This window comes from Nannobrachium achirus (genome assembly GCF_963921795.1).
Source record: "Nannobrachium achirus genome assembly, chromosome: 6".
NCBI classification, from domain to species: Eukaryota; Metazoa; Chordata; class Actinopteri; order Myctophiformes; family Myctophidae; genus Nannobrachium; species Nannobrachium achirus.
Window position 1 is genome coordinate 32,904,508 of NC_137815.1, and position 16,781 is coordinate 32,921,288.

At 43.4% G+C, this 16,781-nt stretch overlaps 1 protein-coding gene across 1 annotated transcript in view; it reads left to right on the top strand.

The window, feature by feature from the left end:
* The window catches only part of erc2 (ELKS/RAB6-interacting/CAST family member 2), a gene marked incomplete at both ends in the record, with an annotated part of 66,943 nt that overhangs the window by 18,277 nt on the left and 31,885 nt on the right, over positions 1–16,781 (top strand). The window contains 4 exons of the mRNA XM_080727810.1: positions 7,893–7,916; positions 10,999–11,142; positions 12,294–12,581; positions 14,067–14,141. Coding sequence (XP_080583936.1) covers positions 7,893–7,916; positions 10,999–11,142; positions 12,294–12,581; positions 14,067–14,141 — 531 coding nt within the window. The remainder of the gene's footprint in view (positions 1–7,892; positions 7,917–10,998; positions 11,143–12,293; positions 12,582–14,066; positions 14,142–16,781) is intronic.

Genomic DNA, 16,781 nt, shown 5'->3' on the forward strand with positions numbered 1-16,781 from the left:
CACCATCACAGAATAACATATATAAAAAAAGAATTTTGATTGTAGAGTGCAGAGCTATAATTCTTTATTTTTATTTTATTTTTTATCCCACGATTTTGCAACCCATTTTTCACCCCGTGGCAATTATCTAATGTAATCCTGGACGCTACAACCTGGGGTATGTTTTACAGCTAGGAGGAGTATACGAATGACTCCCCTTGGCCATATGAATTATGGAATAAAGAAGAAATCAAGTGAACTCTGAGAGTGATTGAATATTTTCTCTTATAGAATCTTAACCACATTGAAGGACCATTTTGTAGAGTCATATTATACAAATAACTCAGAATTCCAAGTTCATAAACTGAGCTCTTTGTGTGTGTGTGTGTGTGTGTGTGTGTGTGTGTGTGTGTGTGTGTGTGTGCGTGCGTGCGTGCGTGCGTGCGTGCGTGCGTGCGTGCGTGCGTGCGTGCGTGTGTGTGCGTGCGTGTGTGTGCGTGCGTACATGCGTGCGTGCGTGCGTGTGTGTGCGTGCGTACATGCGTGCGTGCTAGCTTGCTTGTGAACGTGTGTACGTGCAATTCGTGCATGTGTGTGTGCACGTACGATGTGCATGGATGGTAGTATCCAGAGTTGGGATCCGTTACTCAAAAAAGTAGTGCACTACATATTACATATTACCTTTGAAAAAAGTAGTGCCTTACACTACTTCATTACTCCCCGGAGAAAGTAACTAGTTACACTACTCGTTACACTACTTTTGAGTTACTCCATAAAAAAGCCTGAGATGCATTGCCATATATTAGATGTATTAAATATTTATTATATATTATTATAATATCTAATACAATACAGTTATGTTGTTCAATGAAGTGAGTCCCAGGGCTCACTGGTGGTCATTTGAATGAGACTAATAATAATAATAATATTATTAATAAGAAGAAGGGTAACAATAAATAAAAATTATAATAATGTAATTATTTCTGAGCCCCTGTGGCCTTGTTGTAATTTAGGTTTGTGCAGCTCACATACATTCATGAGTTTATTCATTTATTTATGGACATACAAGGTTTCCACCTGACATTATATAGCCTATATTTCTGTATCCGTATGTCAGTAGGTTTAAGCAGATTTCATTGCATTTGGCTCCTATGAATTTTACAGTCCAGAGGTGGACATGACCTGGCGGAGATCTTCCCCCCACAGAGCGCAGCAGGTCATACTGTAGCAGGCGAAAGTGCATGAACTGGTGGAGATCTTCCCCCCACAGAGCGCAGCAGGTCATACTGTAGCAGGCGAAAGTGCATGAACTAAGGAGATGACTCCAGACTCCAGCAGAAGCACTAAAACAATGTCAAACTGATTCTAGCAGCGGAAAACTTCCCATTTGCTTAAAAAAGCAACATAACAGCGATGTTTTTGCATAAGGAATTATTAATTGTCCGTCATCATGAGCGTCATGTCAGAGTCGCAGAGCTAGGTGAGGTGCTCTTTTTCCCTCTCTCCCTCAGCCTACCGTGCATTGATTTCCAGTAGGCTAATTCATTCCTGTGGCTCGCAGTCGCTGGATATTTAATAGGGTGTTTTTATTTATCTTGTCACATGTAGGATATTAATCTATGCTGTGATTCAAACGTCGGCTTTGCGCACCTCGTGATGCACTGCCGTGCCACTCTTTTTTTCTCTTTTCTCTCTCTCTCTTTCTCTCTCTCTCTCGAAACACAGGCAAACGGTAATTCATTTCTTTGCTTGATATTATAAATCTCCTTATTTGGGGGTTTTGCCGTTTTTAGTCCCTTGTATTAATCTATATGCGACGGTTATCAAATGTCGGGTGGCTGCTGCTTGATTGCCACAGTGTCACCATGACCTGCTGCTGCGCTGAAAATCAAATGTGTAATCAAGTGTTTGATTACCTCTTCTTTGGTTAGTTATTTTAGGGAAATGGCAGTTCCAATGTTCTAAAAGACAAGTGATGATGTTTACAATTGGTTCCTGCTGAAGGCAGAAGCAGGAACGGCAGGCACGAAAGTAGCGAGTAGCGAGTAACGCGACCAGGCAGTATTTGTAGTGTTATTATTATTTTGGAGGAGTAGTGCCATTACACTACTCGTTACCGAAAAAAGTAGTATTATTACAGTAACCGCGTTACACCCAACTCTGGTAGTATCCCATGACCACACAGGATAATTTCACGTACACACTTACCAACCAAAGATTTCACAAGTTCTCACTTTCTCTCCAAAACAAAAGGGTTTGGGTTGGCCATCAAATGAACAGGCGAAACTTGCGTGATCGCAGTTCAAAAAGTTTTGAACTGTAAAAGTAGTATGATAACAAATGTTTATGTGAAATGAAGGTCTATTATTTATTCAGCATTTGAGCCACGGACCACCATTTGATGAGATTTTGCATCTCAGAACCAAAACATTTAATATTCTGTTGTCGTTGGACAATATTTTGTCCACAATTCCATCCTGTATCCCGTTGGAGAGATAACAGATAATTGATGAAAAGAACTTTCTCTAATTGTGTAGACTTCTTGTAAACGAAGTAATGCAGATGTTTAACTATATTATTTACTCTTGAGAGTGTCAAATGAAACCAAATGGACCCAAAAATATGAACCCTGGCTGTAAAAAAAAAAACAAAGTTGTCCTTTAAGAAGGCCTACTGTACACAGTACTCCAATAAATGGAATTGACCACTGTCAATGTTTTAACCCTCTGCACAATTATGCAAATGGATTCATTGGACTGCCTCCTCCAATTCAGCTCCAAGAAGAAGACAGAATATTGATCAGGCCCGAGAGAGAGGGAGATCAAGACAGAGCGGAATGAAATTTGGGAAAGGGGGAGGGGTATTGGCAGTTGAGATGACAAAGTGGTAAGAGAGGCAGAGGGAGGCAGTGGTGTAAAGTAACTAAGTAAGTACATTTACTCAAGTACTGTACTTAAGTACAATTCAAGGTATTTGTACTTTACATGAGTATTTCCATTTTTTTTTCAGAGACTCCACTGCATCTCGGATCCAAATATTGTACTTTTACTCCACTGCATTTATTTGAAAACTATAGTTACTAGTTACTTTGCAGATACCAGTAAGAGTAGTAGTAAGAGTATTTCCATTTTTTTTTTTACTTCTACTCCACTACATCTCGGATCCAAATATTGTACTTTTACTCCACTGCATTTATTTGAAAACTATAGTTACTAGTTACTTTGCAGATACCAGTAAGACTCCCTAATCGGGAGATAAGTGACCGGCATTTTTGGTACACAATTTGATGCCAACACTTTCATAATTTTTACTCAAGTAAATTTTGAATTACAGACTTTTCCTTGTAAGGGTGCCCTCACACCAAAATACCTATGAGAGTGGAATCTGCGTTCCGCCAATGCATTTCAATGATAAGGGAGCGTTTTTTGCCGAAATCCTCTGCTGGCATGAAACCGCTTCACTCTCATTGAAATGCATTGGCGGAACGCGGATTCCACTCTCATAGGTATTTTGGTGTGAGGGCACCCTAACAGAGTATTCCTATATTGCAGTATTGATAATACTTTTTTCCACCACTGCTGTCAAGATGACAAAGTGGTGAGAGAGGCAGAGGGAGGGGAAAGCTGGGGAACGGTCAGTATAAGAGAAACATGTTCCCTGACCTCAGCTAGCCTGGGATCGCTTCCAATTTCTGGCTTCTGATCCGGTTGGGAGCGGATGGCGTCCTACGCCATTTTGTAGTCAAAACGGACTACACTTTGGCCGGATGATAGGCCGGATTGCACACCAAACCGGATGGCACGCTTCTGTAGTCTCGTGTGGCCAGACTGTTGACTGTGAAAGAGTTGTCTGGCTACGCGAGACTACTTCTTCTGTCATCCGGTCTGGGATGCCATCCGGTCCAAACCGGATCAGATCAGCCTGTTGTAAATGAACACCAGGCTTTCCTTCCGAGTGACGTGAGGTTAGAACTCAGCATACCACTGGCAGGGCGGGAGAAGAAGTGGAATATCACTACTAGTGCTTTGTGCTTTGGGAATAACCTCTGTGCTTAAAGGAGTATCCATCCATTCATTCATCTTTGACCACCACCCGTCTGAGAAAATTCACTTTGTCCGATTGTATCCGTGACCATATTCTTTCGCTCATGACCCACCCTTCATCACCATCGCTTAAAGGAGTGCTTCGCCGCCCCAAAATCGTCTATCAATTACACATCCCATGAAGTAGAGTTAATTTTGTTGACTAAGACTAAAAGACTAAGATTTTGATATTTAGTCGACTAGACCAAGACTAAACCATTTCAGATGACTAAGGAGGACTAAAACTAAATGGTGTCTTATTCAAAAGACTAAAGCGCCTTTAAGACGGGGCGCGGTTGCCGCGTTCTAGTAATTCATTTTCAATAAGAGGGGGGCGATTATTTGGGCCGTGCGAAGTTTAGGGTCGGTGTGTGTCTAATAAATCCACCCTGTAGTTTACAAGTGTTTGAGACTAAAGTGGTGGATGGACTGACTGATTGACAGCTATCCTTAGAGCCCTGCTGCTTGCGGGGCTAAAAATGGTTTATGAGAGGGAGTTTGGGACTTTACATTTTCATGCCCTGTCACACCAATTTAGCATCACAGTACGTGTCCCAAAATAAATTCAATGATGCCAGAGACCGAATAGAATAGTAAGATACAGTAAAATCTGGACTGTTCATTTAACTCTTTTTATACTATCAGAATAAAATTATTATTACTGTTAGAGGTAGGGATGGAGCTCATTAATTTTTATTGATAATGAGCACCTTATCGATTGAGCCAGGCTTTTATCTAGCCCACTATTGAGCGTTTTCTAATATTTTGTGGAAAGACGTGAGTGAATTCTGAACAGAACTGGTATCTTTTTTTATTGGCCAGTTGTTACGACTGTGAGTTTGTGGCTGACCACCATCTATGAAGATGACAATTAACAAAAGTAAATGGCTTTATCTTATGGATAGTACTTTAATAATTTATTGATCGCCTAAACATGACATCATATATGCTCGATAACAAGCTTGATAAGCCCAAAGCTTATTGATACCGGGTACTCAATACATCTGTTATTGGGTTATCGAGCTACCCTTGTTTAGGGCTCCATTCCTAGTTAGAGGGCAGATATACAAAGCCAGCATATATAGTGGACCTTTCTAAGTGAAGGCAGGTGACAGCATAGGCCTGTGTGTGGATGTGTGAATAGTAGCTACTGTAGGCCTATGTGTGATCAAATGGATGGCAGTCAGCGTGTGTGTGCAAGTGTGTGCAAGTGTGTGCGTGTGTGTGTGTGTGCGTGCGTGCGTGAGTGCGTGCATGCGTGAGTGCGTGCGTGCGTGTGAACATTTGAGGGGCTTTAAGTTGGTTTTAGAGTAAGGATTAAAATGGCTGTGGCTTACATAATGTTGTGGCTGTGGTGGAAGTAAGATGAACTGGCAGGGGCAGCACTGTCCAGAAAAGACCTTCTGGCAGCACAAGCGCTGCCCCCTGCTGGGTGGAAGAGCATATGTTTCAAACACATGCCATGTCGGGAATGTTTGTAAACAGACACGTAGGGCTGGTATTTCTATGTAGAATTGTCTATGGAAATGTACACCATATAAAAGTGTCCAGAACATGTCTGGCAACCCGTGGATATAATTTAGAACAAAAAATATAATCATTTGTCTCTGAAGTGACAATGCTTCTTGGCAATAACCTTTATGCTGTTGTAAAACCTGTTCATTTATTTCCCATTTGAATTGTGCTCCATCTGTTAGGGAACATGCATTTGTGGGCTGAGCGGCGCAGCTGAGAATGTTGCTGCCATGAAAATGTCCCATTTAAAAATGTATACAATTTTTTGATAATAGCAGATCTACAAGCTCACAACGCGAGATGATTTGTAGAATTGGCCTCAGGAAAATTCCAGAATAAAACATATCCCCCCCTTAATCAGCCTTTTATCACGTATGTACATACCTTGTATGATGGATTTCTGTTATAGTCGTCCCTGTTTCTACATCCCAGGACTCTTCCAGATCCCTCCCCACAGCCAAAACGGGGGTAAATGCAGTCCTCCAAAAGCGCTAATTTTCACCGCTGCAAAGTTACTTTTTTCTTCATAAATCATCTATTTATAGTTCCAAAAGACGTTGTAGCCCGCAGTTAATCCCCTAACAGCATTCCACATCCTGAAATGGCGATGTTTACATTCAGAGAAGAGGAATGAAGTCTCGTCCGTCTCGCGAGATTTCCTTTAATGGGCCCTGCCCCTGATCCAGTAAAGATTGGGAACCGCTGTTCTGTGGAGAAAATGAAATGATTTTTTTTTTTACTTTCCAAATCCAAACTGCTTTACACTCTATAAAGCATCCCTTTTGTAATAGTTTAACAACTGTTTGTTTGACTGATTGATATTCTATTCACATTACACAGAGTTACACGAAATTGCATGGAATCGCCCAGCCAGCTTATTATTCAAAGCTCTAATTCAGCTCTTTCCAGAAGAGGTTCTGTGACAGAAGGTACATTTGTGACAGTGATGACAGCGATGACCGAGATGACAGTGATGTATGTACAGTATGTCGTACAGCAGTGCCCCTTTGCAACAACAACAACAACAACAACAACAAAATTATGGCCTGCCCAACATCCCTGGCCCTTATCAGGATGAACATTTGACAAATAATTATAATTTCACTATCATAATTATTATTTATAGCTTAATTATATTTGAAATGAGCTGGCTGCCATCAGTCAGTTTCAGTTTGACTTTTCCCCTGATGCAGAGATGTTAAGTGCCCTCCCACCTCGTTAACCTTGCAACTACAAACATTTATCTTTGTAGCCTATTGGCCATCATTCCCAGTCTTGGAATAATGGCCAATTATAGGCTACAAAGAGAAATGTTAATTATTTTAATTTTTACATTGTAATGACGACGTATTGCTTATTTTAGTTCAATGACATGGGCCAAGTTTTTGTGGGACATCTTGCACCATTAGCATAAGACATCTAAATGTACTTCATTTCTGGTTTGAAATGGCACAACGTACCCCCACTAAAAGACCATCCCAAAAATTGGTGCGTGCTAAGGCATATATGTGCCCTTTTCTGGGAGTACCTGCCCCGTCAGTGCTCTCTGCACGGCCCTGTCGTACAGTATAATTATATACAGCAGGGTTCCCCAATTAGTTTTCCCCAAGGGCCGAATTATGTCTAGGGTACCAAGCCGAGGGCCACAACATTGCAGGGGCGACGGCGGCGTTCCTGCTACTCCAGCGACAGTTCAGATATCGTCGTTGTCGGGTGAAAATCTTGTATGTCCAAAACCGTTCGTTTTGAATTTATAATTTTAAAAATTATTTAAACTAGTGAAAACAGCCGATCTACAAGCACACAACGCCTCGCATCGCGAGGCGTTGTGTGCTTGTAGAGCTGCTGTTTTCACTACTTTTGTGCGACGGCCTTGTATGATTTGCGAAAGAACATACAAATTTGGAGATACGAGATCTCCAGCCGGCAACAACGATATACTAGTGTTGTTGCTGCTCTTATACCACCATTATTACTGGCGTTGGTGTGGGCCAGACAGTAGCCCCCCGCGGACGCAAATGGCCCGTGGGCCGCCTATTGGGGAACCCTGATATACAGTATCAGGTTGACATACAGTATGATAGTATAATACACTGGTTCTCAACATCACGGACTGAGAACCTTGGGGATGGTGGACATACAGGATGCACAGTTGGGACAGAGAGGGAGCGGCTGGCTGACGACTGACTGCCTCTCACTCATATTTGTGTCGACCATCCATTGTGTGTTGCGATCAGTCATTCTCTCTGACGCTGTGTTTTACCATTCTTGTTTTGTTTTGTTTTTGTGTTCTGTCCGTGTGCCCATGCTCTGCAGCTGCTGGATGCCAGGAGAACCAAGGTTTGTCAGCTATGTTTGCAACACCATGTCGTCTGCACAACATAGAGTCACCTGTTGTGTGACGCGTGTTTATGACAGAGGCCTGGCTATCCCTTTGAACCACAAACACACACATACTGTACACTGTACACTGTACACACACACACACAGACACAGACCAACACTGTCTGTCTCACCCCCCAAAAAGTAATATTTTTCACTTATTAACCAAATGTCAACATGTGACTTGGGGGGGAGGCGTGTGTGTGTGGGGGGGGGGGGGGGGGGGGGGGGATACAAAAAAAGACTTTTCAGGATGCTGAGAAGTCCAGTTCTCCAGTCAAGTTTTTGACGGTCTCTCAAAAACGGTCAAACAAAAAAAAATCAGTTAAAGGAGAATTCCTGACCACCCATTTTCTTACTGTAATGTGATTTTATAATATCCCTCCCGAGTGGTACAGATTTTTGCTTTTGTTTTTCATTCCGAGTAAATCGCTTATTTGTATTGTTCGGTTCATTTTCATCCAAAATGAGCCTCTGGAGTGGACTACCTCCGCTCAAAGGGAACTTTGGACGATGTCACAGGTGACAAAATCTTGTTTTGCAAGACTTCAGGAAGTAAAATAACACTGTGGACAGTAGTCATAGAACAGATATCTACAAAAAGGATTAGAATTTGTTTGTTTGATCCGGAATGGAATTCACATCAGCCTTCCGACAGTACGCTCCAGGATTAGTTTTAATCGCAGTAAAACATCCTGGTGTGAATGTCACCAAAGTCACAATATGACATTTGAGGGTGAGACGCACACACATTTTGAGCCTTTTCCCTTGTCTTGTGAACTTTCCTACTCCCCATCCCCTCCCACCCCCTTAAAAAAGATATATATATTTCACTCCAACCATGTCTAGTGCACTATCTCTACCCTATAATGTTTCACATTCTACAACCTTGCGTACACCCAGGAAACTGGAATCAATTTCAGTTCTACTGAGCGGCAAAACATGAAGCAGCATGAAGCATTGGAGTTTGGAAGCGCTTGTTTGGAAACTCCTCCTGACTCCTCTTCATGACTTCAGCCGACTCTGTTTTTTTGCCACTCAGTCGGCATTCACGCATAACTTCCGGGTATGATGTCACACACATACCCTCTATTAGAATCTGAAACACCCTGTGTCCACTTTATCCTGCTGTGAACCCGCTGAACCTATTTTCTAAGAGTCTTAATGCTTCATGGAAACATTGATGTTTAAATGCTCAAAACCAAACATGAACTCTTCGGCACACATTAAAGTTACACACATTAAAGTGATATAAATGTGAAACATTGAAAGCGCTATAAGCAACAGTCGACTCGTCTCCCTATCTCTCCAGGTTTTTAATTAACAGAAAATAAATGTTCAGGTGGGTTGCCAATATCACCCAATCAGGAGAAAGTACCCATTTATCAGCTTCAATTTTATATTGTTCCGGGTTCCAATTTTGGCTGCTCAATTCATTGTGTCATCACTTCTGATTTCACCCCTTTATCCTGTAATCTCATTATGACTTTTCTCTTCTGATTGGATAAAATTGGTATCCCAACCTGAAAATGTATTTTCGGTTTATGAAAGAGATGGAGAGCCCCTTGCTGCTGAACCAACACTCATAGCAATGATTACTATTTAACACACACTTTTAACCCATTTGACAGAAACCCCTTTTGGGGTTTTTATCTTTCAAGACAGGAACCCCCTTCGGGGCACGTCCTGCACCCACAGATATGCCTACAGTGTACTGTACGCTATTATTCCAAACGTAGGAGACGGTGGTTGAAGGAGCGCTTCTTTTCCGTTCACGCGCGCCGAGGTTAGGGTTAGGTTTAGGCATAGTTTTACTGAGGTTAAGGTTTGGGTTAGGGTTAGAGTTAGATATAGTTTTACTGAGGTTAAGGTTAGGGTTAGGGTTAGAGTTAGGCATGGCTTTTTGGGTTACGTTTAGGCATAGAGGTTAACATTCACACCCGCGCGGTCCAAGTGACCACAGCCGAGCGCTGCAGACCTCCGCTCCAGCCAATCACAAGCCGCGCCTTCTAATTTATGTACTATAACACTGTCTCCTACGGTAGGAATAATCGCGTGCTGTACACCTATATTTCACAGCTCTTCCTGTTGGATTATCTCACATTTTGAGTCCTCCAATGGCCGCTGTTCATGTACACAATTGCAGCGGACAGCTATGTATAAACACATTTGAAAAGGACGTTTCAAATGATTAGATCTCTGAGGAATATGCTATGACTACGTATGGACCAAAGTTAATGCTGCTATATTATTAATTTGTCCTCTCGAATCTTCTCCTGGAAGGACTATGTCATCTTTGGTCAAATGAATTCAATACATTTTCATGTCATTCTAAGGTAAGGTCTTGTGTCCCTATAAGCCTATGTCTGAAGTACTCTAACATGTTTCGTGTCTACATTTTTCACAGAACCTTGGGGACAGTATGTCAGTATTCTGTGGGTTACTTAAAAAACACCTTGCATTGAGTAATGCCTACTTCAAAGTATTGCATTCATTTTGGAGAATTCCTGGTGTGCTTTCTCCGTGTGCTTGTTTGTGCAGGGGTGTGCATGGTGCGTGCATTCCTAGATGTGTACGTGTGTGTGTGTGTGTGTGCGCGCACAAGCTCGCAGCACGTCGCATCGACGTGCTGTGAGCTTGAAGAGGAACTATTTATTTTCGCCCTTTTTGACAAATCTTGAAAGTTTAAATCATTAAATATGTCAGTAATTTCTTTATATATTTAAGTTATTTGTCATACGGTATCTGAGAAAAGGAAAGGGGAGCACTCGTCAAAGAGTAGTTCACCAATATACTAGTCTTGGGTGCACGGTTCGGGCAAACAATGAACTTTAGAACAAGGACACCAGCACTCACTAGAACGAATTATTCAAATTATTCAAGCAGCAAAACAACAGGCGTTTCGACACGGTTCTAAAGTGAGCGCTGGTGTCCTTGTTCTAAAGCTCATGTGTCATATCTGCCCTGTGTAATTCTTGTTTGCAAAGACCTTAAAGGCTAAATGTAATACCTACAGTACGTGTGATTCCCATACACACAGCATCTCCAGCTGACCATCCAGGCCCTGCAGGACGAGCTGCGCACGCAACGAGACCTGAACCACCTGCTGCAGCAAGAGGGCGGCCGCTCCGGGGAGCACTTCACCACCATCGAGCTGACCGAGGAGAACTTCCGCCGTCTGCAGGCCAGTGTTGATTTTTGACACATGAAAGTTTTAACTCATTCTTTGCCCCCCCCCCCCAAAAAAGAGCGTTTTCACGTACCTTTGAAAATCGCGGAATATTCTGCGTCGCGCAGAATATCCGCGCACGGAAGCATTCAAAAGACGCCCACCGGTCTTGTCGAATCGGAATATATTCGTTGTCCGACCACGACGATCCATTTGAAAGATACGGGCTTCCGAGTCCAGCAAGCCCCTCTCCCAACATACACAACATACACAAGGATTTTATTGGATTTCATTTATATTTTTCTAAAAAAAAGGGAAAGGCTGTTTTGGTTCCGGTTACGTCATGGTGTCAACGGGGGATGACACGGGGGATGACACGGGGGATGTTCGCTAGCATTTGGTGACCCAAAGGCTAGCGAGCAGCGTCATCCAGTATCAAAAAATCATTCTCTTGCCCCATGGCAGAGAATGAGTTTATTCAGTCTGTTGAATAAAATGTAGTCACTGAAATGTTTCGGTTTTGGTCTAGTTTTAATTGACTAAATATGATCAGCCTTTAGTCAACTGAATCTGCAGTTGATATAGTCGCCGTGATGGTGTCGTAATGGCTGGTTTACTCTTAGCTGCATGCTGAAAATAGAACGCATCACATCACTTGTAGAGCTTGTAGATCAGCTATTTTCGGTCTGTGACACCCACACCATGATGACTTGTCTCAGTTCTATTGGATGTGTTAGAGGTGACTATCTAGTCCCTCACTAGCCATTTTATGCTAGTTTTTTTAGCAGTGCTCCTGGAAGGAGCTGGCTTTGTCCATTTGTCCAAAGTTTGTTGTACGCCCAGGGTCACATTGGCCAAGCTTTGCGGGATGCTTCATTAAGAACTTAATGGGCATCGAACAAACTCTGTCCACAGTTTACACACAGGGTCACATTGGCCAAGCTTTGCGGGATGCTTAATGAAATTAACTCATAAATAGCACTGGTCACTTCACACTGGGTGTGATTTGTAATTGTTGAAAATGTTGAGATTTTCTGTATATTTAGTCATACTTTAGTCACCATAGCCTAGTTTTTATTTAGTTTTCTTCAGTTAAAAAGTTGCTTTGACGGACATTTTTACATCGTTGGTACAGTCGATGAAATTCCAACACTGTCTGCTTGCAGGCGGAGCACGACCGCCAGGCCAAGGAGCTGTTCCTGCTCAGGAAGACGCTGGAGGAGATGGAGCTGAGGATCGAGACCCAGAAGCAGACGCTGGGCGCGCGCGACGAGTCCATCAAGAAGCTGCTGGAGATGCTGCAGAGCAAGGGGCTGCCACCAGGGGGCCTGGGCCGGGGGGGCGAGGAGGAGGAGCAGGAGAGGGCGCGGCGCATCGCCGAGGCCGAGAACCAGCTGGGACACCTGGAGGTGATCCTGGACCAGAAGGAGAAGGAGAACATCCACCTCCGAGAGGTAAATGATGACGAGGGGAAAGGCAGAGGCTACTGTACGACACAAGGGCTAAAGTGGTTAATGTTTGTTTTAGGGTGCGTTCGGAAATGCGCACCGGGTGTGTGCTCAGTGTAGTGAGTGCAGTGGGCGGTGACGTTGAGAAGCAACAGTTGGCTGCTAACGTAACGTTGCTATTGAAACGAGATGTAATTCATAACATTGGCATACCTGCTGTTAGTTTACACGTTGATGCGTGTGAAACTATCAAGCTCAAACGACCAATTAAGCTGCAAATGCTGCATTTTGCGGTCATTTCCTCCATTGTTCACAGCTGAGAAGCACTCGAGACATGGCCATGAAAACCAACCAATGAAAACACTGCACTGCCGCACCACACCATCAAACCCCATCTTCTGTGTAGGGTTGTTCAGTGCGTGCACTCAGCACACCGGTGTGCCGCACACTGGATTTCCGAACGACAACGCACCAAGTGCACCGAATAAACGAACGACAACATGGCACACCAGTGCGTTGAGTGCGCATTTCCGAACGCACCCATAATATAATCATTTATATCTGCAAAGTAACTAGTAACTACAATATTTCTATCTGAGATGTACACCACTGGCTACTTGTAACGCTGTTACCCCCAACACTGGTAAGGACAATGAAACATATAAATACACTGCACAATCCTCAGTGTTAATTTAACCCCTTTTCAACCTTGCGTCCGTATTTTGGGCATGTTTTTGACACATTAAAGACAAAAGCAAAATGAGCATATCTATAAGCTTGCAATCTGTCGCGATGTGACGCGCTGTGGGCTTTTACTATTTTCGCTGCATGACACCATTTTACCTCTGAGTATAAAACGTGTGGCTTACCGTAAGTGGTTAACTAAAGTTACATTTTAAAAGGATTTTGCTTTGTGTTGCTGAGAACAAGTCTGACTGGATCATCAGGGTGTTATTTGACTTCTCATCACTAGAGGGCAGCACTGGGCTTCAAACTGTATTGCAATGTAATGTAGAATATTGAGGAGATTTGAATGGTAACCCTCCACCTCATGTGTGGCATGAATTGTAAAGCAACTCCCAGCTCAATGGCAATGGAATGTCCAGATCACGGAAGCTGACATTTTGCTATGAATTGCTGGGCAATTTATTTCAGGCTACTGTATTTGCTTCCATCTTTCGTTGAAGGGTATGTTGTGTTCAGTTCAGTTCAGTTTAGTGTTGATTTTGACAGCAAATTTTGATTTAGTTTTAGTCATGGTCTTTTGAATAACATTTCATTTAGTTTTAGTCATATTTTAGTAATCTGAAAAGTTTTAGTTTTAGTTTAGTCTTAGTCGACTAAATCTACAGTTTATTTTGTAGACTAAAATGTGTTTTGGCGGGCCTTGATGGCATCTTAAGGCTGATTTTACACTTGATCTACAAGCTTGTAGATCTGCTATTTTCAAAGCGAGTGCTTTAATAGCCTAACTTGTGTCATTGTTCTAAGGAACTACACAGGAGAAATCAGTTGCACCAGGATCCAAGTAAAACGAAGGCCCTGCAAACCATCATAGAGATGAAGGTAGGACACATTCTTAACTTAAACACATGCATGACGTTTTGCCTCGTAGATCAGCTATTTTCACTACTACTATTGTGCATGGCTGTGTCATAACTATTTCTATAAATCACAGTCTCGGCTGCAGACTGCAGTATGTGCCATCGCTGAGGAATAATAATGTCTCCTCACAACAACAGTGCCTATATAGTCTGGTCTGGGGGTTTAACCCAGTGTTTGAGGGGGTTCTGTTAAATATCTGCATTACTTCATTCACAAAAAGTCTTCACAAAGAGAATGTGAAAATAATTATTTTATTTTGGTCAAAAATTGCCTCTTATCTCTCCTATGGTACCAACATCAATACAGCATGGAAATGTTGACAAAATCTTATCGATAACAAAATATTCGTAAAGGTTTTGGGTCTGAGAGGCTAAGGGCCCTATCTCTTTTGCCAAGTTTTACTATTTTGAAAAGCATTTTGAAATATTTCAAATAGCTGATCTACAAGCTCACAACATGTTGATGCAGATCGGCTATTTGAAGTATTTTAAAATGTTTTTCAAATTAGTAAAAAAAAGGCAAAGGGGTAAGGCATGGACGAAAAATATAGCCGTAAATCTCATCAAATGGTGGTCCGTGGTTCAAATGCCCAATAAATAATGGACCTTGGAAGTGAAAAAGGTTGAAAACCTCTGGCTTAACCCATTCCTGCATTATTAATAGATAGAGAAACAGACCAACCCCAGAGAAATATTGCAGAGCCCTGTACAGCAGCCTATAACTGCAGAGCCATGACATCACTTCCTCAAAATAAATCATGACATCACCGCTCCGCTGAGCTGACACAACCTTCTCCTCGGAACTGAACTACATGTCCCAGCATCCCCTAGCGCAGGTCATGTGACCACCCCGTCCGTCATGATGTCGTCGCTGTCGCGTGGAAACCTTGTATGTCCAGAACCTTCCTTTTTTGGTTATTATTTTAAAAACTATTTAAAATAGTGAAAACCGATGTGAAAGCCGATCTACAAGCACACGACGCCTCGCGATGCGAGGCGTTGTGTGCTTGTAGATCTGCTGTTTTCACTACTTAGTAGGGCTCTAATTTACAAAAAAAAAAAAACATACACTTTTGAAACTTGGAGATGCAAGGTTTCCACGCGACAGCATGACGATGTGCTCCTGTGGATTTGCATGCGGGCGCCGAGCAGGGGAAGGCCCCGCCCCCTCCGCTGTGAAGGAACTCCCCGCTTCTCTCTCTCTCTCTCTCTCTCTCTCTCTCTCTCTCTCTCTCTCTCTCTCCTCCACACTCTCTCTCTATCTCTCTCTTTCTGCTCCTCCAGGGCTGTATGGATGCTAATAGCAGCGGGAGTAATCCTACCTCCCCCCTCCCTCCCTCCCTCCCTCCCTCCCTCACACTCTCCATCCATCCTTCCGTCTCTCCCTTCACCCCTCCACCTCTCTCCCTCTCTCTCTCTCTCTCTCTCGCTCACTCACTCACTAGAGACACCACAGAGCACACACGCAGCCTGCCTGCTGCTGCCATGGAAACAGGTGTGGTTGTTTATGACAGTGAGATGCCAGTATGCAGAGAGAGAGAGAGAGAGAGACAGAGAGGGAGGGAGGGAGGAAAAGAGAGGGATGAGAAAGGACAAGATTCACTGACCCGGGTCGATGAGCCACTGAAAGCGTTTGGATGCAGGAGTTGAACCCGGCCGTGACCTCTTGAGGTACAGTATGCTGTCCTGTCTGTCACACCTGCCTCGGAAACCAGGGCTGCGATGCGTCTTCAGAACGAGGAGATACTTCTTCTATTTCTGTGGAAGTATACATGCTTGTGCACATGATCAAAGTCCTCCGAGAGAGAGAGAGTGCAGAAAATGGATCCTCGATTCATTGGAAAACGGGTCCTTTTTTTCTGCGCTCTCCAAAACTTAAACCAACAACACTCAGGACTTGCGTGAACAGCGCTTGTTTGCGTGCACACAGCGCTTGTTTGATCGTTGATGTTGTTGCCGTTTCGTTGCTCACTTGGGTGAGGAAGGAAAGATTTTTTTTTTTTTTTTTTTTTGCTATACCTGGCCCCCGACACGAGACAGAAGTTCAGAAGTTCAGAAAAACCTGGAGGGGGGGGGGGGGGGGGGGGAGAGAAAGAGGGGGAGGGAGAGAGAGAGAGAGAGAGAGAGAGAGAGAGAGAGAGAGAGAGAGAGAAAAAAACAAGGTTCTAGTTCAGTGCTCCGCAGTAGAGGGGAGATGGACCATGGCTAAATCTTAAAGACATGGTATTATTTATTTAAAAAGCTTCACTTGGCAGCAGTGGCGGTCCAGGCTGTAACTTCCTCTGCATTGATCTGCCATGCAGCGACTACAGCGGCAACACGCTGCCGCCGCGGCTCTCACTTCTTCCACGCCTCACGTTGTTTCCCTCCGGTCGGGCTGATCTCTCTGTCTCCGCGGCCGGATGTGTGCTCAATACTTTCAAATGGTGATTAATCCTCTGAGTGAGTGAGTGTGGCTGGAGAGAAAGCGTCCGATTTCACCCCGTAGATACCGCAGTCGCTCTCAGCTACGTCAATCTCCATCTCTATCTCTCCCTTTCCCTCTCTCTCCCTCCCTCCCCCCCTCTCTCTCTCTATCTCTCTCTCTTTCCCTCTCTCTTTC